Raw genomic sequence first — 18,226 nt, forward strand, 5'->3', positions numbered from 1 at the left:
AGTTACTTTAATGCATTATCGAATAAACTTTATTTCACCGTGTTGTAAGCTTCTCAGCTCGGATTCACACCATCTTTCGTTATATTACACTTGTTTTTTTTTTTTTTTGGAAACCCGTCTGCTTCGCGCTAGCTGAACCTAGATACCGGTTGGTATTTGGTACTGTTTGAGTTCGAACTATTTTTGTACGCGGGTTGGGTGTTTGCCGTCTTGCTTCTGTAGACCATTCCCGTCAGACCTAACTCTTATAGAATTATATTTACCTTTATAAAAAGATTATTTTCCAAACTAAAATAACGAACGTCATCTTTCTTTCACAGTTTCAGAAATACTTCTAAAAAAGCTCAATTAAAACGATAGGATTCTTTAAAAAAAATAACAGAAACAAAATCAAGAATAAGTTTTGTTATTCTTAATTATTTGAGAATATTCTAAACTTAGGAATATAAAAATATGAGTTGGGCATCACGGGAACAGATGTTGCTATCAATTATTATTTTAATATTTATATATTACTTTAGTTTAAATACATAATATTCATATAATCATAGTAATTTAGTGTTTCATCATCATCATAATTTCCTCCTTTCATTTTTCTTCGCTATAACATGCAGAGAAGAAGGTATCGGACGCAGCTTGAGTAAGCCAGTTCCTTCACAGAACCAAGCTAGAAAACAATTTAATTTTGATGGCGATCATGATTCGAATCGAAGGGGGATGGGTCTTGAGTTTTGGGCTTCTTCTTGCTAGAAAACAATATCGAATTTCAACAATATTCTAGAGGGTACAACACTGAGAGGTCGGCTGCCGTGCCGTGCAAGTAAGCAAGACTTATAACGAAATTAGCAAATCGATTAAAATCAGGTTGTTTTTTTTTAACAGAATCAACTTTTCTCCACAGCGTATATGTACATGTGGGACTGAAACGGTCCCGAAAGCGCTTGTTTATGCACGATGCACGTGGGAAAGTTGTTGTATGCTTGTAGCGTGTGTGAATTCATTGATCCGAACTCGGGTTGGGATGAATGCGATGGAAACGAGTAAAGTGAATGCCGGAAATATAACGCAGTGAATAGATCAAAGGAAAATATATGGTTTTGAAACTTGTCAAGTCAGTTTCAAAACCATCCCTGATATGATACAATCAAGAACATCACCTACTATAACATCACCTGTGACTGTGACTATAAACCAAACACGACAGGAAAAATATTAAAAATCTTGCCAAGAGTTTAGGCTGCCATGTTTTACTCGAAAATTCTACCAGAATTTGTAGCATGTATAAGGGCTTCCACCTGAATTGTTTCTTGTATGCATCTAACAATTGTAAAAACAAAGTTGACTTGAGTCATGGATCGATCAAAGTTTGTTGGATTTCGCCGCATCAAAACAAAGGCGCCACCGTATATGGACTTTAACATTGTGACAGCAGCCGAGTTATGTCAAACACGCAAGGCTACTGTGGCGCTATCTGTTCATTCCATAGCGGCCGTTTTAGTTTTTTTTAGTGATCCATTCGTTGCATAGTTGATTATACATTTCTTTGCTTGTTGCGTCCAGTAAAAAAAATAAGAATAAGAAGAGATAAAACAAAATTCCAGATTCATCCAGACTGCAGCAGTAATGACGCTTGACTTCCCTCATTGTGTGATGAAAGACGATACCGAAAACTATACCAGCTTATTTCTCTGTTGAATATTCGATTTTAACTTGTGAATATTCTCCTAATTTTTATGTGCATTTATATGGTTCTTCATCACTCAGGAGCCCCTAGCAACCGGAGTTGTTGTATACTTTCAGATCATTTCTGGCGACAAATAACTGCAAGACAGAAAAACCGATCCCTAGCACGGACATCAAAATGCAGCCGTCTTGTATTAAAACCCGATTCGGGGTGGCCCATTAGGATTAATTTTCCTAGACAAATTAAGCTATGAAAACAGAATAAATACTGTCGCCAAAAATAGTGAAGAGAATTGTCAGACAAAAGAGGCACAAAACAAGCAACAAAGAAGGTGCGACGATTACTCTTTATCCCTACTGGTAACAGATAATGACATGATCTCGAAATTTTTTGTTGCAGACAAAACGGAAGCTGAATTTGTTGCGTACTTTTCAACTCGTGAATAATCAATTATTGCTAACCCAAAGTCGAAACTGTTTGATGATAGAGCTTCACCAGAGTTGCAGTGTTTACCGACTCGAAGTTACCGTTCGAAAATCGCAATGCAAGGCTTAAAAATCTCTAAACTCGTGGTGTACGATGTTAATCCCATTATTTTCAAGTTGGGACAAACTTATGTCGCATTGGTTTGTTTGTCGCAACAAATACAGGTTGCGACATTGTCATTATTGTTGCGCGATGGTTGAATTTTGATTCACTGGCCAAAATGCAATCAGCCAAACAAAACACTGTTCCAGGATTGACTGATGGACCGAAAACAATAAATGAAACCTCGTCATCCTATGAGTAAAAGGTGTTATCCAATGGGATAGCCGGGCATATTTATGTTTAGTGTATCAAATTTATGTTTTATGTTGTAAGTGTCCATTTGTGACGTCGTCTATTAGTGTACATTTGTAGTGTCTTATTTCATTTTTCTCGGCTGAGCGCCAAGTGAAAAATAAAATAGAGCATTTGTAGTGTTCCATTTTGTTTACGTAAAAAAACCCACGTTATGTTTCTAATAAAGTTTTGAAACTACTTCAATTGAAGGACCCAGCTTTATTTTTCAGATGTAACTTTGCTTCAAAATTTAATCGCATTCATTCCACCCCGAGCTCTGGGACATTGAATTAACGTTCTGACGTCCATACCTAGATTTATTTCCTTCGTGCAATGTAGGAAAATTTCTAGGAGAATATGGTATCGGGGAAAGGAAACGGAAAAAGGGAGGCTTACCGCTGCTGTTGATAGATTGGAATGTTCTGCGGCGAATTAGCTGCGGTGTTGATCGTTAGGGGTGATCCAGGCGGGGCCATCATGTGGCCCACCAGCATGTGTGCATGATGGTGGGCCGTGCTAATGGGCGGGAATCCTCCGGGAGGAACGCTTCCCGGAGCCATTTGCATGTAGGGTGGTAAGCCGGCGGCCGCCTGGTAGGGCGCCATTTGGGGATGATGATTCATGTTCATGGGAGGCGGAGCGGTGGCCGTTGGCGGTTGCGGATGCGGTACTGGTCCATTTGGTTGCGAATGGGGAGCTGGTCCGTATGGGGGAAAACTTCCGCCGGACGGAGCGGAGACTGGTAGAGGATGTTGCTGCGGTGGCATCTGAGGCCGAGGAACAGACGCTTGTGGGGGTTGATGCGGTTGCTGATGCTGTGGAGGCAAAGATGTTGGAGCAGAACTAACTACCGGAGGAGGCGATGTGGGATTCGAGAAATTCGGGGGTAATTGGGAGTGTTGGATGTGGTTCATGTTCATCATATGGGGAGCTGCACTACTCGGGGGTGGTTGTAGGGGCATATTTGGCATAGGTTGAGACTGGGTGGCCTGGGGAAGCTGAGTCCCTGGTTGATTAGGCATATGCTGATGCATCGGAGGCTGTCCTGCAGCCGTTGGTTGTTGCGGTAAGCCATGCATCCCAGTGGGCGCGCCACTGGTGGGTATTTGTTGTGGCGGTAAACTAGAGGGTCCACTCTGAGACATGGTAGGCATTGCCTGCTGAGGAGGAGGAAACTGAGGTATCGCACTGACACCCATCTGGGCCATATCATGCCGAAGCTGGCCCATTCCATATGGGGGCATAGCTCCAGGCATTCCTCCCATTCCTGGGTACATCCCTGACATATTCTGTCCGTACATTCCAGGCAAACTGTACATTCCTGACATTCCCGGTTGTCCAGGATACCCTCCCATTCCGTACCCAGGAGGCCCCATCATCATTGAACGATCCGGTTCTCTCATCAGCGTGTGATACAAATTGATGGCCTCCACAAGGTCACTGCTCAACTGAGTCAACTGTGCATGCCTTCGGTCAACTCGTTCCAATTCCGTATCGATCAGCGGCCCCATCTGATTTACCATTTGCTCTAGCTGCAACATCTCATCGGTGTCCGCTGACGGATCCTCCGGATCAGCCTCGTGCAACAAGTGCAACAATCGATCTATCTTCTCCTCATCAATTTCCACCACCTGTTCCTGCACCTCCTTCTCTTCCTCCTTCCTCTGCTCGTCAGAGAACTGCACATTCTTCTTGGTCTTGGTAGCTCCCTCCACCTCGGCATTCAAATCCGACGTGACGAAATTAGAGGGAAATAGGCCCTCCCCGCGGTGGTTCTGCCCCTTCCACCAGTTCGGGTCGCTATCGTCCAGTACCATGATGATTTCCCCCGTGTGGAAAGTCAGTTCGTTATCTTCGGCCGCCTCAAAGTCATACAAAGCGCGAACCTATCAGAAAAAGAAAAGCAAACACCGTTCAGTTAGTGTCAACCTTCTCTTAGATGTGTGATTCATTCAAACGACTTACCTTCCTGGGTTCCACAACCGGCGCCGACGACGACAGCAACGATGGATAAAGAGAGCTCTGTTGATGGAAAAAAGATTAACATGTTAAACACAATTTGTGTACATTCTGGCTGGAACCGCTTAAAAAAGGTTGATCAATGTAAAAAATTGTTGAATTGGGTGAAACTGACAACTGCACATAAAATTAATAGGACAAAAATTATAAATTACGTACAACATATAAATTCAATTAATTTTTGTTGTTTCTTGACCCTTTATCTTTTGCCAATAGCAAACTATCTTCCACAAATATAATTCATAAACTTCATAGAACACTTACTGATGCGGCAGCACCCCCTCCCGAGGACATCTTCGGCGATTGATTGCTGCTGCTGCTGGCGCCTGCCGAACCCTTGCTCTCCTTCAGTGACAGTTCGATCGCCTTGGCAATATCTTCCTCCTCCTGTTGACTAGATACCACGTTCGGGTCCTTGCTCAGTGGAACCTCCCGTTTGGGCGTTACCGAGGGATCACTGAAGTCGTAGCCCTCGGCCCGTAGCTTGCCGTACAGGGACGGAATCAGATTCAGCTGTGGATCGCTTTTGAACTCCGATTCGGCCCACTTTTTCAGGCATAGTTTCAGTCGCTGTGAGAAATGAGAGAAGGGGTTTTTGAAATTTCAATCAAATCGTGAACCGCAGCCTAGAATACAAACCGTATTGACTTTTGGTTGACTTTTCTGCAATAGTTTGCGGAATTCGGTTTCGAAATCTCTCGATGCAATTTCCAGGTGGAACTGCTTACCGCAATTGCTAACGCAAGCATCCAGAAGCTGAAAGAAGTCAAAATTTTAAAAACACTTCTCAATTACGAACAGTAACTACCTAATACATACCGTAATGGCCTGCATAACCACGTGAGGATCGCTGTGGTTAAGTCGTTTGATGATCGTTTTTAGGCATTCCTTCGGGTTGACCGCACCGTTGGTCACTTTGTCGCAGATGTCCATGATGAGACCCCATTTTTCCTGTGTGTTGGTCTCGCTGGTTGCTTTCTCTGTTGGGGAGGAAAACAAAACAAGTTGAGTGACCTACATTTTAACAATATCTATGCCGTAGGTGTATATTCAAAAAAAATCCCAGATTTCCCCATTTCATTTTTGTGCCCAAAAGCAAGTTAATCAATTCACAAATCTTAACCAGAAGCTTTTCGCGACAAACATTTTGTTTTGCTGTAAATGTTCAACACGCGACCATGACATCGCTGCGACCAATTATTGTTGTTGCTTGCATGCAGGTTATCGCACGTGATAAGCGAAAGCTTTTTTAGGTTTTTGCTTTCATTGAACGATCGCGTCTCGTCGTCACCAACCACCCCGTGCGTGTGTGCGTGTTCCGCATGTCTGTCTGATGTTATTTATTACCAATTTACATGCAAATATTGATGCTGACGACGATGATTCAATGTTGATGATGACGATGATTCGAACATGTCGGAATGAATGAAATTGCTGAAGGTCGATCCGCCAGTCGAAGGTCAATTGCAAGCAGCATCTTGGAAACTATGTGTTGAGTACTGAGGACGCATGCACTGTACCAGTTGGCAACCATCGATCGAATGGAGAAAGTAGGTATATATTATAGGCTTTGAGCGTGATAGAATCACTAAACGGTTAACCCTCTCTTTCCCATGGTAGCACAGGTGATCCACTACTTTGCACTGTTCATACAAATACAGGATAAGTTAGATCATTCCCATTTTTTCGTCAGATGTTTGTATATGTTTAATGAACTATTATGTCAAGTTTGGTCAAAATTTCTCTGCTCGTTTTTGTTCTGGAGCTAAATGATTAAGCGAAAGTCGGTATTTTTTCTATTTTAATTCAAACAATATTTGAATATTCAATATTCCGAAACATGAACATTATTTTCAACGGAAAAAAATACTAGCATGCCCTACAGTATGTATATTAGCACAATAAAATACCGTTTCACAAACAAGTTGACGATAAAACATTAATTTTATGAACAAACATGTGGATCATCAGTGATCCATTGGGAACATAACGACATTTTTATCCTTCCTGATCTAACCTGTTCCTTGTTAGCATGTTTGTTTACATTCAAGATATTTTCCATTATTAATAGGGTTTCATGTAAAAATGTCATTATTTCATATATGTAATGCAATCTATATAGCGCCGGCAATAAGTCGTAGATGAATCGGAGGGTTTATATGGTACGAGGAGAGAATCCATAGATTCGAAGCGAATCATGTCCGAATAACTACTTATGATAACTGCAAGAAGTCCGACAAGTTTCTTTAAGTTTTACAGAAGGGCTAGATAAGAATCTTGAGATGAATTAAAGATTTAATAGACGATTTATAAATATATAGTTTTGAAAAAAAAAACAATATACAAATAAAAAACAAAATTTATATATGTGAATAATTCACAGTGAATTCAGTGCATCCATCTTCCCAATGGATCACAGGTGATCCACCCAAAAAAACAAATTTTTCATTTCTAACGATATTTTGGAGTAAAACTATACATCTTTTGTTCTGGTGATTTTTTCAGAAACCATTTTATCTATTTTTAAATGTCAAAAAACTTTGTGGGAAAGAAAGGGTTAAGGCGCTGTCCATAAAACTACGTAGACTCATTTTTACCCTTCTTACACCCATAAGAAGGGTATAAATACCGCTTGGAAAACCGACTTCCGATCCGAGGCCCGCAGGGCCGAGTCACATATACCAATCAACTCAGCTCGACGAATTGAGCAAATGTCTGTATGTGCGTGTGTGTGTGTGTATGCGTGTGTGTGTGTGAGTATGTATGTTACAAAAAATGTCACTCACGGTTCTCAGCCGTCTGTTGACCGATTTGAGTTCTCTTGGAAGCAAATGAAAGCTACTACATCCTAGTAGAACGCTATTGAATTTTATTTTGATTGGACGTTCGGTTACCGAGATATCTTTCAAAGAGTGCTAGGGAGTAGTACAACTTAATTATTTTAGATATTTTTGACAAAGTGTATCACCATAAATTTCTCAGCCGTCTATCAACCGATTTGGGTTCTTAAGGCCCCAAATGAAAGCTACTGCATCCTAGAAGAACGCTTTTGAATTTAATTCTGATTGGACATTTTGAAACCGAGATATCTTTCGAGGAGTACTTTGGAGTAATATAACTTAACTTTTTAAGAGGTCTTTGTTTCAATTATAGAAAGCAATCAACTTGATGCCAAATCTACAATATTTTGTAGAATGACCAAAAATCACAATCACACATACGAGTAATACAACAATAATTTTAATACGTGTAAGAAGGGTTCTGTTCACCATAGGTGGATTAATTCAGGTTTTTTAAAACTGTTCTACTTAAAACTGTTTGAAGTACGATCATGATAGCAAAATATTTTTGTCGTTGATAGAAGTTCATAATTTTCGTTTTTTTAGGGGTTTTCAGTTGGAACTGCGGACAGGTTTTTCATCTCTACAAAGACCAATGTTTAGATGGAATAGGCTATGTTGGCCACTTTAACACTAGTTTTTACGTTGTGCCTATGTAGTTTTAATAAAACTGTAGCATTTTCCCTCCCGTAGATATGCCAGTCATGTCAACCCTCAGTAATGTCAAGTCTTTGAAGCTATTGTCATAAGAATTTTCACCCACGGAATCTGAAGCACTAAGAACGTTCATGTCCAACAGCAAATTATCTCTTGGAAATAGTATATAGCACAACATGCTGTCTATGTTGACAACTGTACTTATGCTGCTTCCAAGAAATATTGTGTTAAATGTTTAATCAAATCTGTAGCGGTCAAAATACCAAATGAAGACAACAACCCTTGCTGCAATAGCACCTATGTTGGTAGTCACCTACAGCACTGGCACTATCCCCAATGATAGACAATGAATTTAATATGTCATGGGTTTCTAATGATAGCTTTGAAAAGATGTCTACTTTGTCATTTCAAATTACGTTGTCTAGCTCGTGAAAAATGTTTTTCAGTCTTCCCAAAAACACAAGCCGCGTTGAGCCTGAGCTCAATTTTGCAAGTGCGCGTTCATCCCGAGCGCGCATTCTCTCTCATGTTCGTGCTTGTCGAGAGCATCGAGCAGGCAAGGAAAAAATGAACACGGCGCGCTCGAGCTCAGGCTCGAGCTCAAGCGCAAAACTCAGGCTCAAGCCTAGTGTTTGGTGTGTGCGAGCCTACTAGCCAGCTTGTGTTTGTCGTTCTTCGGCAGGCGGTGCGCGGTGGCAAAGCTAGGTGGGTTGCCGTTGCCTGCGTGACACCGGTGTGCGGTTTCTCAAGTGATCGAGAACAATGTTTACTATTTTTTAGTGACTAAACTTGATATGCCGCAGTTGATTCCTGGATTTGTTGCTGTTGCTCTTTAGCCACAGACAAACAGACATACTACTCAAATCGCAATCATCGCACGATTTAACGGTCATTTTGAAAATATAATGTGGTTCGGACTGTGCTCGCATGTGTCATGGTGGCGCTGCTGTGCCTACATCACCTCTCAATCTTGGAGAGAAATGAACGCGACGCCGATCAATGTTTACATAAAATGACTCCAAGATGAACCTTCATTCATGTTTTATGAATGGATGTCGTCACGGGGGAGTCGTCACCTGCAAAATTGTTACATCGAGCCGAGGGAAACAACACCTGCAAATGAATGCTTCGGATTGAGCATTATAGAGGGTGCTAGTGAGATGCCAAACGATGTTTTTGAAGCAATTTTCTTCTAAGTAGTATGTCTGTTTGTCTGTGCTTTAGCCGCATGGTTTTCACGCTGCCGCCGATTACCATGCCGACACAGTAAGGCTTACAATATCATCACCATGATCTTATACCGCATTTAGTTCACTACTGGACTGCGAACTGCGACATTATAAGTGCGAAAACATAAATAAAAGTGCGCGATTGCATCAAATCAGGTTGATGTCTTCGGCGCACTATTTCTTCAATCTATGGAGAACAAGTGCTCTGAAGACACCGAGGTGATTTGATGCAATCGCGCACTTTTATTAGCGTTTTCGCACTCGTGAAAACTAGTGCGATAGTCCAGTGGTGAACTAAATGCGCTATATCTAAATACACCAGTACATGGACACAATATTCCTTTACAGATCCCCGATTTAAAAATATAGTATGTATACCCATTTTGTTATTGATAACTAAGTTGCTTGTCGACTATTCGTTAGGATCGTTAGGATCCGTATGGTTCAATTTGAGATTATTCTGATTATTGTTGGTAATAGCCGGAACTCTTTTTTTTAACGTATCTGCTGGAACAAGGCCTGCTTCTCAGCCAGTTCAATGAGGCTGAATTCCCACGCCTTCATAGCTGTGGCTAAATGTCCCCCTAATTAATTACCTTATCCTTCCGTAACTCGCGCGGCTTGCCACCACTGTTAGGTGAGTGCAAAAAGCGAGATTTTTTCAATGTGTTGTACAAAATACAACACCGCGATCGCATGAGAGTTAAGCTTTTAAATCATATCTATATGAATATCACACCCATCTAAGATTTGTGCAAGTATTCATGCTATGCTATGCTATGCTATGCTATCTATATGAATATCACATCCCAAGTATTTTCGTATGCAACAGAAAAATAGATAAGATCTTCGATCGCAGTGTCATACAGTGGTGACCAGATTTTGTAAATCCCCGATTTTGTCTACTCCCGGTTATGCTGGCTTTTTTATCCGATTTTACCGTGAAGACATAAAAATTGCACTCATGTTTTGCATGTTGGTGATTTCAGAAACCCCTTCTCCCCCCGTCGACTTTTGATCACACAAACACTTGAAAATTTATTGAATTAAGCGTATACTTTGGCTAGTCCCCTGTCCCTCCCCTCTTATCTAGAAGTTTACGTGCTTTATGAACGCCTCTCCCCCACTGTTATTTTGGAACGCTAAGAAGGACCGAAATACACGTAAATAATAAGTAAATAATAATTCAAAAAAACGAAATGTTCCCGAGTTGATGCGACTAATTGTAATTTTCCTAAAACAACTCTAGTACGTACTATCGACAGCGACCTTCAGCACTACAAATGTTGCTTAATATAAAAATTTAATTCGGAAGCTTTTTTTGACCCAACTGAAGAACTTACATTATTTTAACCCAGCCGCCCTTTGGAGGCCTAAAATACGTCATGGCGACCAGCAATGTGTTTATTAAATATAAAAAAAAAAAAAACAACCCATACTTAATCGAAGTGGACCAGAAAAAAAAATATCACCGGTGAATCACGCCATCAACAACTGTGACGACAGCGACTGCAAATGTGGCATTGAACCGTTAGAACATTTCTCAGCTTCTTGACCGCAGTGCAAAACCGAAACGAGTGCGAAGCTGCAAACACCGATGTTTTCAGCGCGGTTGTGAGCGCCGCTGCGAGCGCGGTGCAAAACATGAGCATTGAGCTTGAGCTCGAGTGCATGTTCATCCCGACGTGTGCATGCATGAACTCGAAGCTAATGTTTATTGGAGAGTGTGAGCACGGCTACACATCCGCGCGGGGCTGCACCTTGAAGACTGTGTTTTTGTCATGTCAAGCTGCATTGGCGTCAAAAATACATCTAAGTATCGATCACATTTTAGCCACAGACAAACAGACATACTACTCAAATCGAAATCATCGCACGATTTAACGGTCATTTTGAAAATAACGTGTGGTTCGGACTGTGCTCGCATGTGTCATGGTGGCGCTGCTGTGCCTACATCACCTCTCAATTTTGGAGAGAAATGAACGCGACGCCGATCAATGTTTACATAAAATTACTCAATCATGAACCTTCATTCATATTTTATGAATGGATGACGCCACGGGGGAGTGGTCACCTGCTAAATTTTCATATCGAGCCGAGGGAAACCACACCTGCAAATGAATGCTTCGGATTGAGCATTATAGAGGGTGCTAGTGAGATGCCAAACGATGTTTTTGAAGCAATTTTCTTCTAAGTAGTATGTCTGTTTGTCTGTGTTTTAGCTCTGCAATTCAGCACCATTGTATGCTACCAAATATACTATGTTAATAATATAAGTTACTTTCAGCTATTTCTGGCGAGTCTTTATCCTGTGCTTGTGGAGTCGCTTGTAACGAACGTGGCAACTATTACACTCTAAAAACGTATGCCTTTTAGAGTTGCACAAGCTGTCAACATTAATGAACTATGCATATCAATCTCTTCAGTTATCGATAAATAATATCAAAATGTTTAGGGTTTAAATTAAAAAATCACATTCTTTGCGTACACAACAAGATAAACCAACTGGTATCTGCATTAGTTTGAGCAGTTTGACCAAAATATTGCATTTCTCAGTACCTACTTCCAAAACAAATATGTTTCTGAAAGATGATAATTGCGAAACTTCAAATTAAGTATGTTCCATCACTGATATACGACAGCTAAAAAATATAGACTTAATATTTGCTTTGTCCTCAGTATCGCATAAACAGACTGACCCTAATAGAACATGTTCTGATGAGCGTTATCTCCACTTTTCCAGCAAATAGAATTAGTAAATTAAATCTAAATGTTTCGCTCGAGATCTAAGTTATTACTCAATGTGTTGAATTTGGGAGGCGAAGAAACAAATGTTCCGATACTTCAATGTTCCTTTATTGTTGGAAGTTTCAATATCCTAAGGAATCTTCAAAATTAGCTAATAATAATCACGGGTAAACGATAAATTGAAACTTACGTTTTGTCAACTTTCCGCCTATCTTTCCCAATTCCGTATACAATCTAGATTCTGGTCGGTGTTGTGAAATCTAAGTATTTGTTTGGTTTAGCCATTGTATAAGTCCTGGTAATTGTTTAATTTCACCTGTTCTTCTCAATTCCAGTAATAATTCAGGTCAAGTTTCGCTTGCTAGTACAGAGGAGAGAATCTGGAGATAACGATATGTATATGGATCAGTTCATAATTAAATTTAACTCGTATATCTCACCAGCTATGCAATCAATAATAGATTATGATTGTAGCAATAAGAAACTACTGCACTATCTAGAACTATTAGTTACTTCAGTAGCTCACTAATTTACGTCCTGCATGAACGATGACTTTCACTATTTCTCCTCGCTAAATATGGTCTTGTTTACATCTACAGTCAGGTTTTTTTACGCGGGGATACGTACCGCGTAAAAAAAACTCAGTTCAAATTTCGAAAAACCGCGTAAAAAAAGTCTCACCATTTCTCGACGAATCATGCAAAAATAAGACGATGATTTTTTTTTATGGAGTTTTCATTTACGCGGCCGCGTAAAAATAAACCTGACTGTATAGAATTCAGATTTCATTATTCTCTTATCTAAGGTTCATAGGCGTCCTACACTCGTGCCGCTGGGGGGCATAGAATGTAGCTAATGTAAACACTCAAGAGCGGCACAACACCGTGGGTTGTAACACAGTGAGGTATACGGATCTCGTGATATTAGTGGATAACTGACACTGCGGAAAATTACAAGTGGTAGTCGAAATACGCGTATCTGTCAAAGGATAAGCAATTAGGGCGGAATTAAAAGGTACGAAACTGATTACACTCATTAGAAGAGGGTATTCTGCTTAGAGGGTTTGAAAAGTTGGTACAAGATCATGTAGATACTTTCAGATGGTTTTGTTTGTGCAAATTGAATCTTGTACATCCCTAAATATGATTGACGACCATAACAAAAGGAAATGCCATGGAGACACGGTTAAATATATTTAGCAAATATGTGATTTAATTTAAGGTTGATTGCCACGTTCGACGCTAGATGGTAATGTAAGCTGTTCACCAATACAATGTAAGGGGAACGCGGAAGTGAATCATATTGTTTATATAATATATTTGGTAAAATCTAAAATACACGAACGCGGAAAAAAACAACAAATTGACGAACGCGAAAAAAAAGAATGATCTTCCATCCGTTCTTCAAATGGTCCTCACAAGCAACATCTTTCGCTCAGGACATTCAACCGTATTTTTACTTGTTCACACAAGGAATCTTCCTTGACCAAGTTGGCAGAACGCGCCCATACCCTTTCTGATGATTCTGGATGACTTTCGTTGTTTTTTTTTGTAAACTAATGTTATTAATCAGTGGTCGCTTGTCTACTAAAGGTTCTTGGATAAAAATGAGTAAGATCAGATAGAAGAACAAAAGATTGGACAAAAAAAAAACAAAACAAAATATATTTTGGAATGATAGGGAAGGAGAAACCAAACTTCTTTAGATTGGAAAGGAATCAAATTATAACCAGCTAGTAACAGATAAAAAAAAAATTAAGAAGGCTACTGAGTACAATGCTAAAGATTTTGTTGTACCGAAGATTAATATACCTTCTAAAATATTGGAAAAGTATAAAGGCCCATATGTATGTTATTGAGAAAAAAAAAATTGACAAACTAATGATGGTTATGCAATTTCTGATACTAAGGGTTTTTTAAGTTTCCAATCAATCTTATTACTCAATTTATTCACCAAAAACATGAAGCTTTGGCTATCTCCTGATGATTTGTTGAATGCATTGAATTGCTATTGATAAGGACAAAGTGTAGAATTAGCCTAAGTTAAAATACACGTAAATAAAAATTAAAAAAAAAGATGAGGACATCAACTAGTAAGGATTGCCGAAATGTAGTAATTTAGTACATAGCGTCTTGTACCATTTGGGCAGGTGTACCTATTTTGGGCACTTGCCGCTATAACTAAGTCAATTTCAAACAGATTGATTTGAGTTTTTGTACAGAGTTAGATACTGTACGTGCCTAGTTCTACACAAAATTTCAAATCAATCGGTTTGAAATTGATTTAGTTATAGCGGAAAGTGCCCAAAATAGGTACACCTGCCCAAATGGTACATGACACATACTTAAATTATGGTAGGCTGTGGGAGTTAGACTAACTTATGATGTATGACTCTTGAAGGGGCTGTCCATTAATTACGTAAGGGAATTTTAGCGATTTTTCGATACCCCCTCCCCCCCTTGTAAGATTTTTTGTATGAAAACCCAAATTTTTTTGTATGGCGCGTAAGATTTTTCAAACCCCCCCCCCCCCCTCCCACCATGAACCCTTACGTAATTAATGGACAGTCCCTGAAGACAGGACATATTGCAGTTTTTCACATCGATTCTGTAGATCACATTATTGCGTGGAATGCGATCCTTGGTCTGCGTAAACAGGCTCTTAATGGTATAATTATTTCTTTTTGCTAGTCTAGTGTTCGGATAGTCAGCTTTGAAAACTTTAGCTAAAATCGACCAATGAGCATATTAATGGGTTTGTAGATGACATTATCATTGTTGATAGTGTTGTAGCTTCTCGCTGTTGCTGTTGATTGATGAGGCAATGTCGTAGGGATCTCGGATTCGGATAGTGGTTTAAAGATCGATAATATTGTTTATGGCTGAAGCTAAGTACGAATCTTTCTCAGACTGCCATAAACAACATTATCGACCAACATCTTCAAACAAACCACAATCCGAATTCGAGATCTCTATTAATCAACACTCTACAACAGCGAGAAGAAACAACACTACCAACAATTATATGTGCCATATAACAGTAAACAAACGAAGCGACTGTGATAGTTTAAGCACAGTTTAAGTACAATATATGCAGGAATTTAACATACACTAAAGACAAAAATCAAAACAAATCCTGTAGATAGACAGACATGTTATAATCTGACGAGCACTACTGACAAAGAAAATGACACCCAATAGACCCTCTAACCCACTAAACTTGCATTCAACATTTGACCCACTTCTATAGAATAGTTTTACAAAATAATGGATGAATACGTAAAACAGTTAGAATAGTTACAAGCAAGACAGAGTAGTGAACCGTTGCCTAGTTTTATTTCCGTGTTGTCCAGTAAAATAGTCAGTGAATGTTATATTTTGAATATTGTGAGATGTCTAATGTGTTTGAAAACTAATTTAAGGAAATTGATGAACACCAAAAGCTTGATAAAAATTACCGCTAACATCACACCAAACAAGGAACGAAGCTTTTCTGTAAGCAAATTGTAATTATGTATATCTTTGTTAATGTAACTTAGTCCAATTATGTTACAGAATCATTGAAGAAGATAGAATATACAATCGAAACGTCGGGCGTAGAAAATATGCTTTAATTATGACTGCTCTAAAGACTGAAAGCCGAAAAAGTATCCCGGTACAAACTCCCATCAGTCAATGGCAGCCAAATTAAGGAATTCCTGGAGTAATTTCGCGAAGAATCATTTGATGAATTCCCATTTAAATCTTTGAAGTAATCTCTGCTACGATTCTAGATGGAATACTTTGGGAAATCCAAGGAGAAATTCCTGAAAAATAATCCAGAGAAATATCTGAAACGATTCCTGGAGGGATTCCAGCAGCAAGGATGGGAACACTCACTTGCAAAGAGTTATACTCACTTGCAGGCTTGTCCGCACTGAGCCTCTTTGGATTTACACTATCAATCACATCATAAATTAGAAATATTTTCATCTTATCAGATAGAAGGATGTTGAAATATTCTAAATGTCATTTCGAACTGTCAAAAAACCGCACCGCAGAGCCACACGGAGCGCGCAAAGAGATGTTCACCCGGGTGAAAACACTCCAGTGAATATTGGAAAAATCTAAAAGTCCTGCAGGAATACCAGCAAGAATTTCTGGAGGAATTCCAGCAGGTGTTACTGGAGGAATCCCAATAAAAACTACTGGAGGAAGGAGGAATGTCTGCAAAAAATCTCAGAGCCATATGATATCTCAAGAAGTTCCCAGCGGATTCCCGGAGGAACACCAGTAGAAATTACTGCAACTCCTGAACCAAAATTACGACTATTCCTGAGCCAATCCTATAGGAGAACATCTACCTCATAAGCATCAGCCTCATAATTTCTGTAACAAATCACAGCAAGGGGGCATTTTTAACCAACGTAGACCAAATTGTTGTCATCTCAAAGCCTTATCCCTGCATGCTAGCAGCGCTCGTTATACTCAGTGTAAAGTGCAAAGGAAACGTATTCAAAGGAAAAATATAGGACAAGCGCAAATATTCTAAAAACAAGGAAATTAAAAAAAAAAACATGGAATGATCCTCCATTCGATTTTCAAGTGATAATCACAAGCTTCGATCAGACACTTTGGAATGTTCGAGTGCAACTTGATCACACAAAAAATCTGCCTCGTGCAAGTTGGCACAACAACGCGCTCATATACCTTTCTAAACCGAAGGCCATGGAAATTCTGGACCATTTTTGTGACGTTAAGGAATCGATAAAGCTTTGTTCAAAAAATCGACCTTGTTGACCCAGTGTGTGGGAATCTAGTTTCCATTTACATAGTATGTTAAAGGTTTTGTTTACGTTAACTATTAAACTAACGTCTGTTTTGTCAAAAAATTTGAGGACTTTTAAATATTATTTGGAAATAAAACTTTTTGAAGTAGATTTAGATGTAGCACATCTGAGTTTCTATATTTTAACAATGACCTCCAGGTTCTTCTACGATAGAGCTTTTGCTCAGCTGAAATGCCTCTGGGACGTTTTCGTCATTATTGTAAATGTGCACTGGGCAACGAGATTTGAAGTTACTTACGCACAAGTAAATACGCACATTTTAATCTGGGAGGTGTCTTTTTTTAATTGCACTTTTGAAAGCAATGGTACTTACTGTAGCGTTGGCCATAAAAATTCAACCAGCGAACCGCACACATAGCCGACACTAACTTAATTAATAAAAATTAAGGAGTCTACGACTGCATACCCCAGACAAGAAAGCAAACAATGATGGAGCACAAAAATTATCCTAAAGGGAACAAAAACATAAAATCATTCCAGTCTGTGGTTTTTTCAGGTCGTTTTATTGGTAGGGTTTCACCTCCCGTAAGCCTCCCATTGTAGCAATTACTCATCAGCCCAATCGAATCACTCCCGGAGAAAAAAAAATGATAACATTTGAATGACGACTGATGAAACACGATACCGAATCGATTATACACATAAACAGCATTTGACTCACCTATATCGGAAACCAGCGAATTCGAGTTCCCCAACAGACCCATTTCTCGATCCAATGGCCACGGTCCGGACCTGTTTCCTCGTCCGACGGATTCCTGTTTTCTACGTAGCTGATGATGCACACACTGCACTACACTGACGCCGCACGCCACCACCCACAAGCTCCAGGGCCCTCTTCTACACCGTCGTCTCTACGCACACGGACGACCAGAAAGCAAAATAATCAGAGCGACTTGGCTCCTCGCGCGCACTCTTCCGCACTTGCACTTTTCTTTCCTCCTCCGACGAGCGACGAGGACGACGTCGACGATCGCAATGGCGAGTAATGTTGTCCCAAGGGGAGAGAACCTTTGTTTAGGAAATTGCGTTTTTCGTCCGAACCAACGCGCTCCCGGGGCAAATTCGTTGCACTTCGCGCCTAGCCAGGTCTAAAGTTTTGATTTTTCACGTTTTCGTCGCCGAAACACTAAAATTTACAAGCAAAAACCTAATATTTTCACCGTCGGGGAAAGATTCCGAAAATCGCTAATGTATGGATTGAAAGGTTTTTCAGCTCTCTCTGTGACGACGACGACAGGCGTCGCGAGGCGAGAGAGAGACGATGATGAATCAAATCAAAGGTGCTCGAATCGAGCACTTTCTTGTTTGACACTTCGATTCGAGCACTAAGGATGATGCCAAAAAGTGGATTGCACTCAAGAAAATATATCTGGAGCAACATTTGAAAAGGGCATACAAG

The 18,226-nt window shown here is 39.9% G+C and overlaps 1 protein-coding gene across 1 annotated transcript; it reads right to left on the reverse strand.

Moving 5' to 3' along the window:
- Positions 1-2: 2 nt before the first annotated feature.
- Positions 3-17,766, reverse strand: LOC109421298 (signal transducing adapter molecule 2; the record flags this gene model as incomplete). Its single annotated transcript, XM_062849519.1, is given in 6 exon segments — positions 3-4,392; positions 4,472-4,528; positions 4,790-5,095; positions 5,165-5,281; positions 5,345-5,505; positions 17,489-17,766. Coding segments are annotated over 6 exon segments (2,178 nt in total). The 3' UTR covers positions 3-2,898.
- Between the last annotated feature and the right edge of the window lie 460 nt (positions 17,767-18,226).

The sequence above is a fragment of the Aedes albopictus genome, chromosome 2 (assembly GCF_035046485.1).
Source record: "Aedes albopictus strain Foshan chromosome 2, AalbF5, whole genome shotgun sequence".
NCBI classification, from domain to species: domain Eukaryota; kingdom Metazoa; phylum Arthropoda; class Insecta; order Diptera; family Culicidae; genus Aedes; species Aedes albopictus.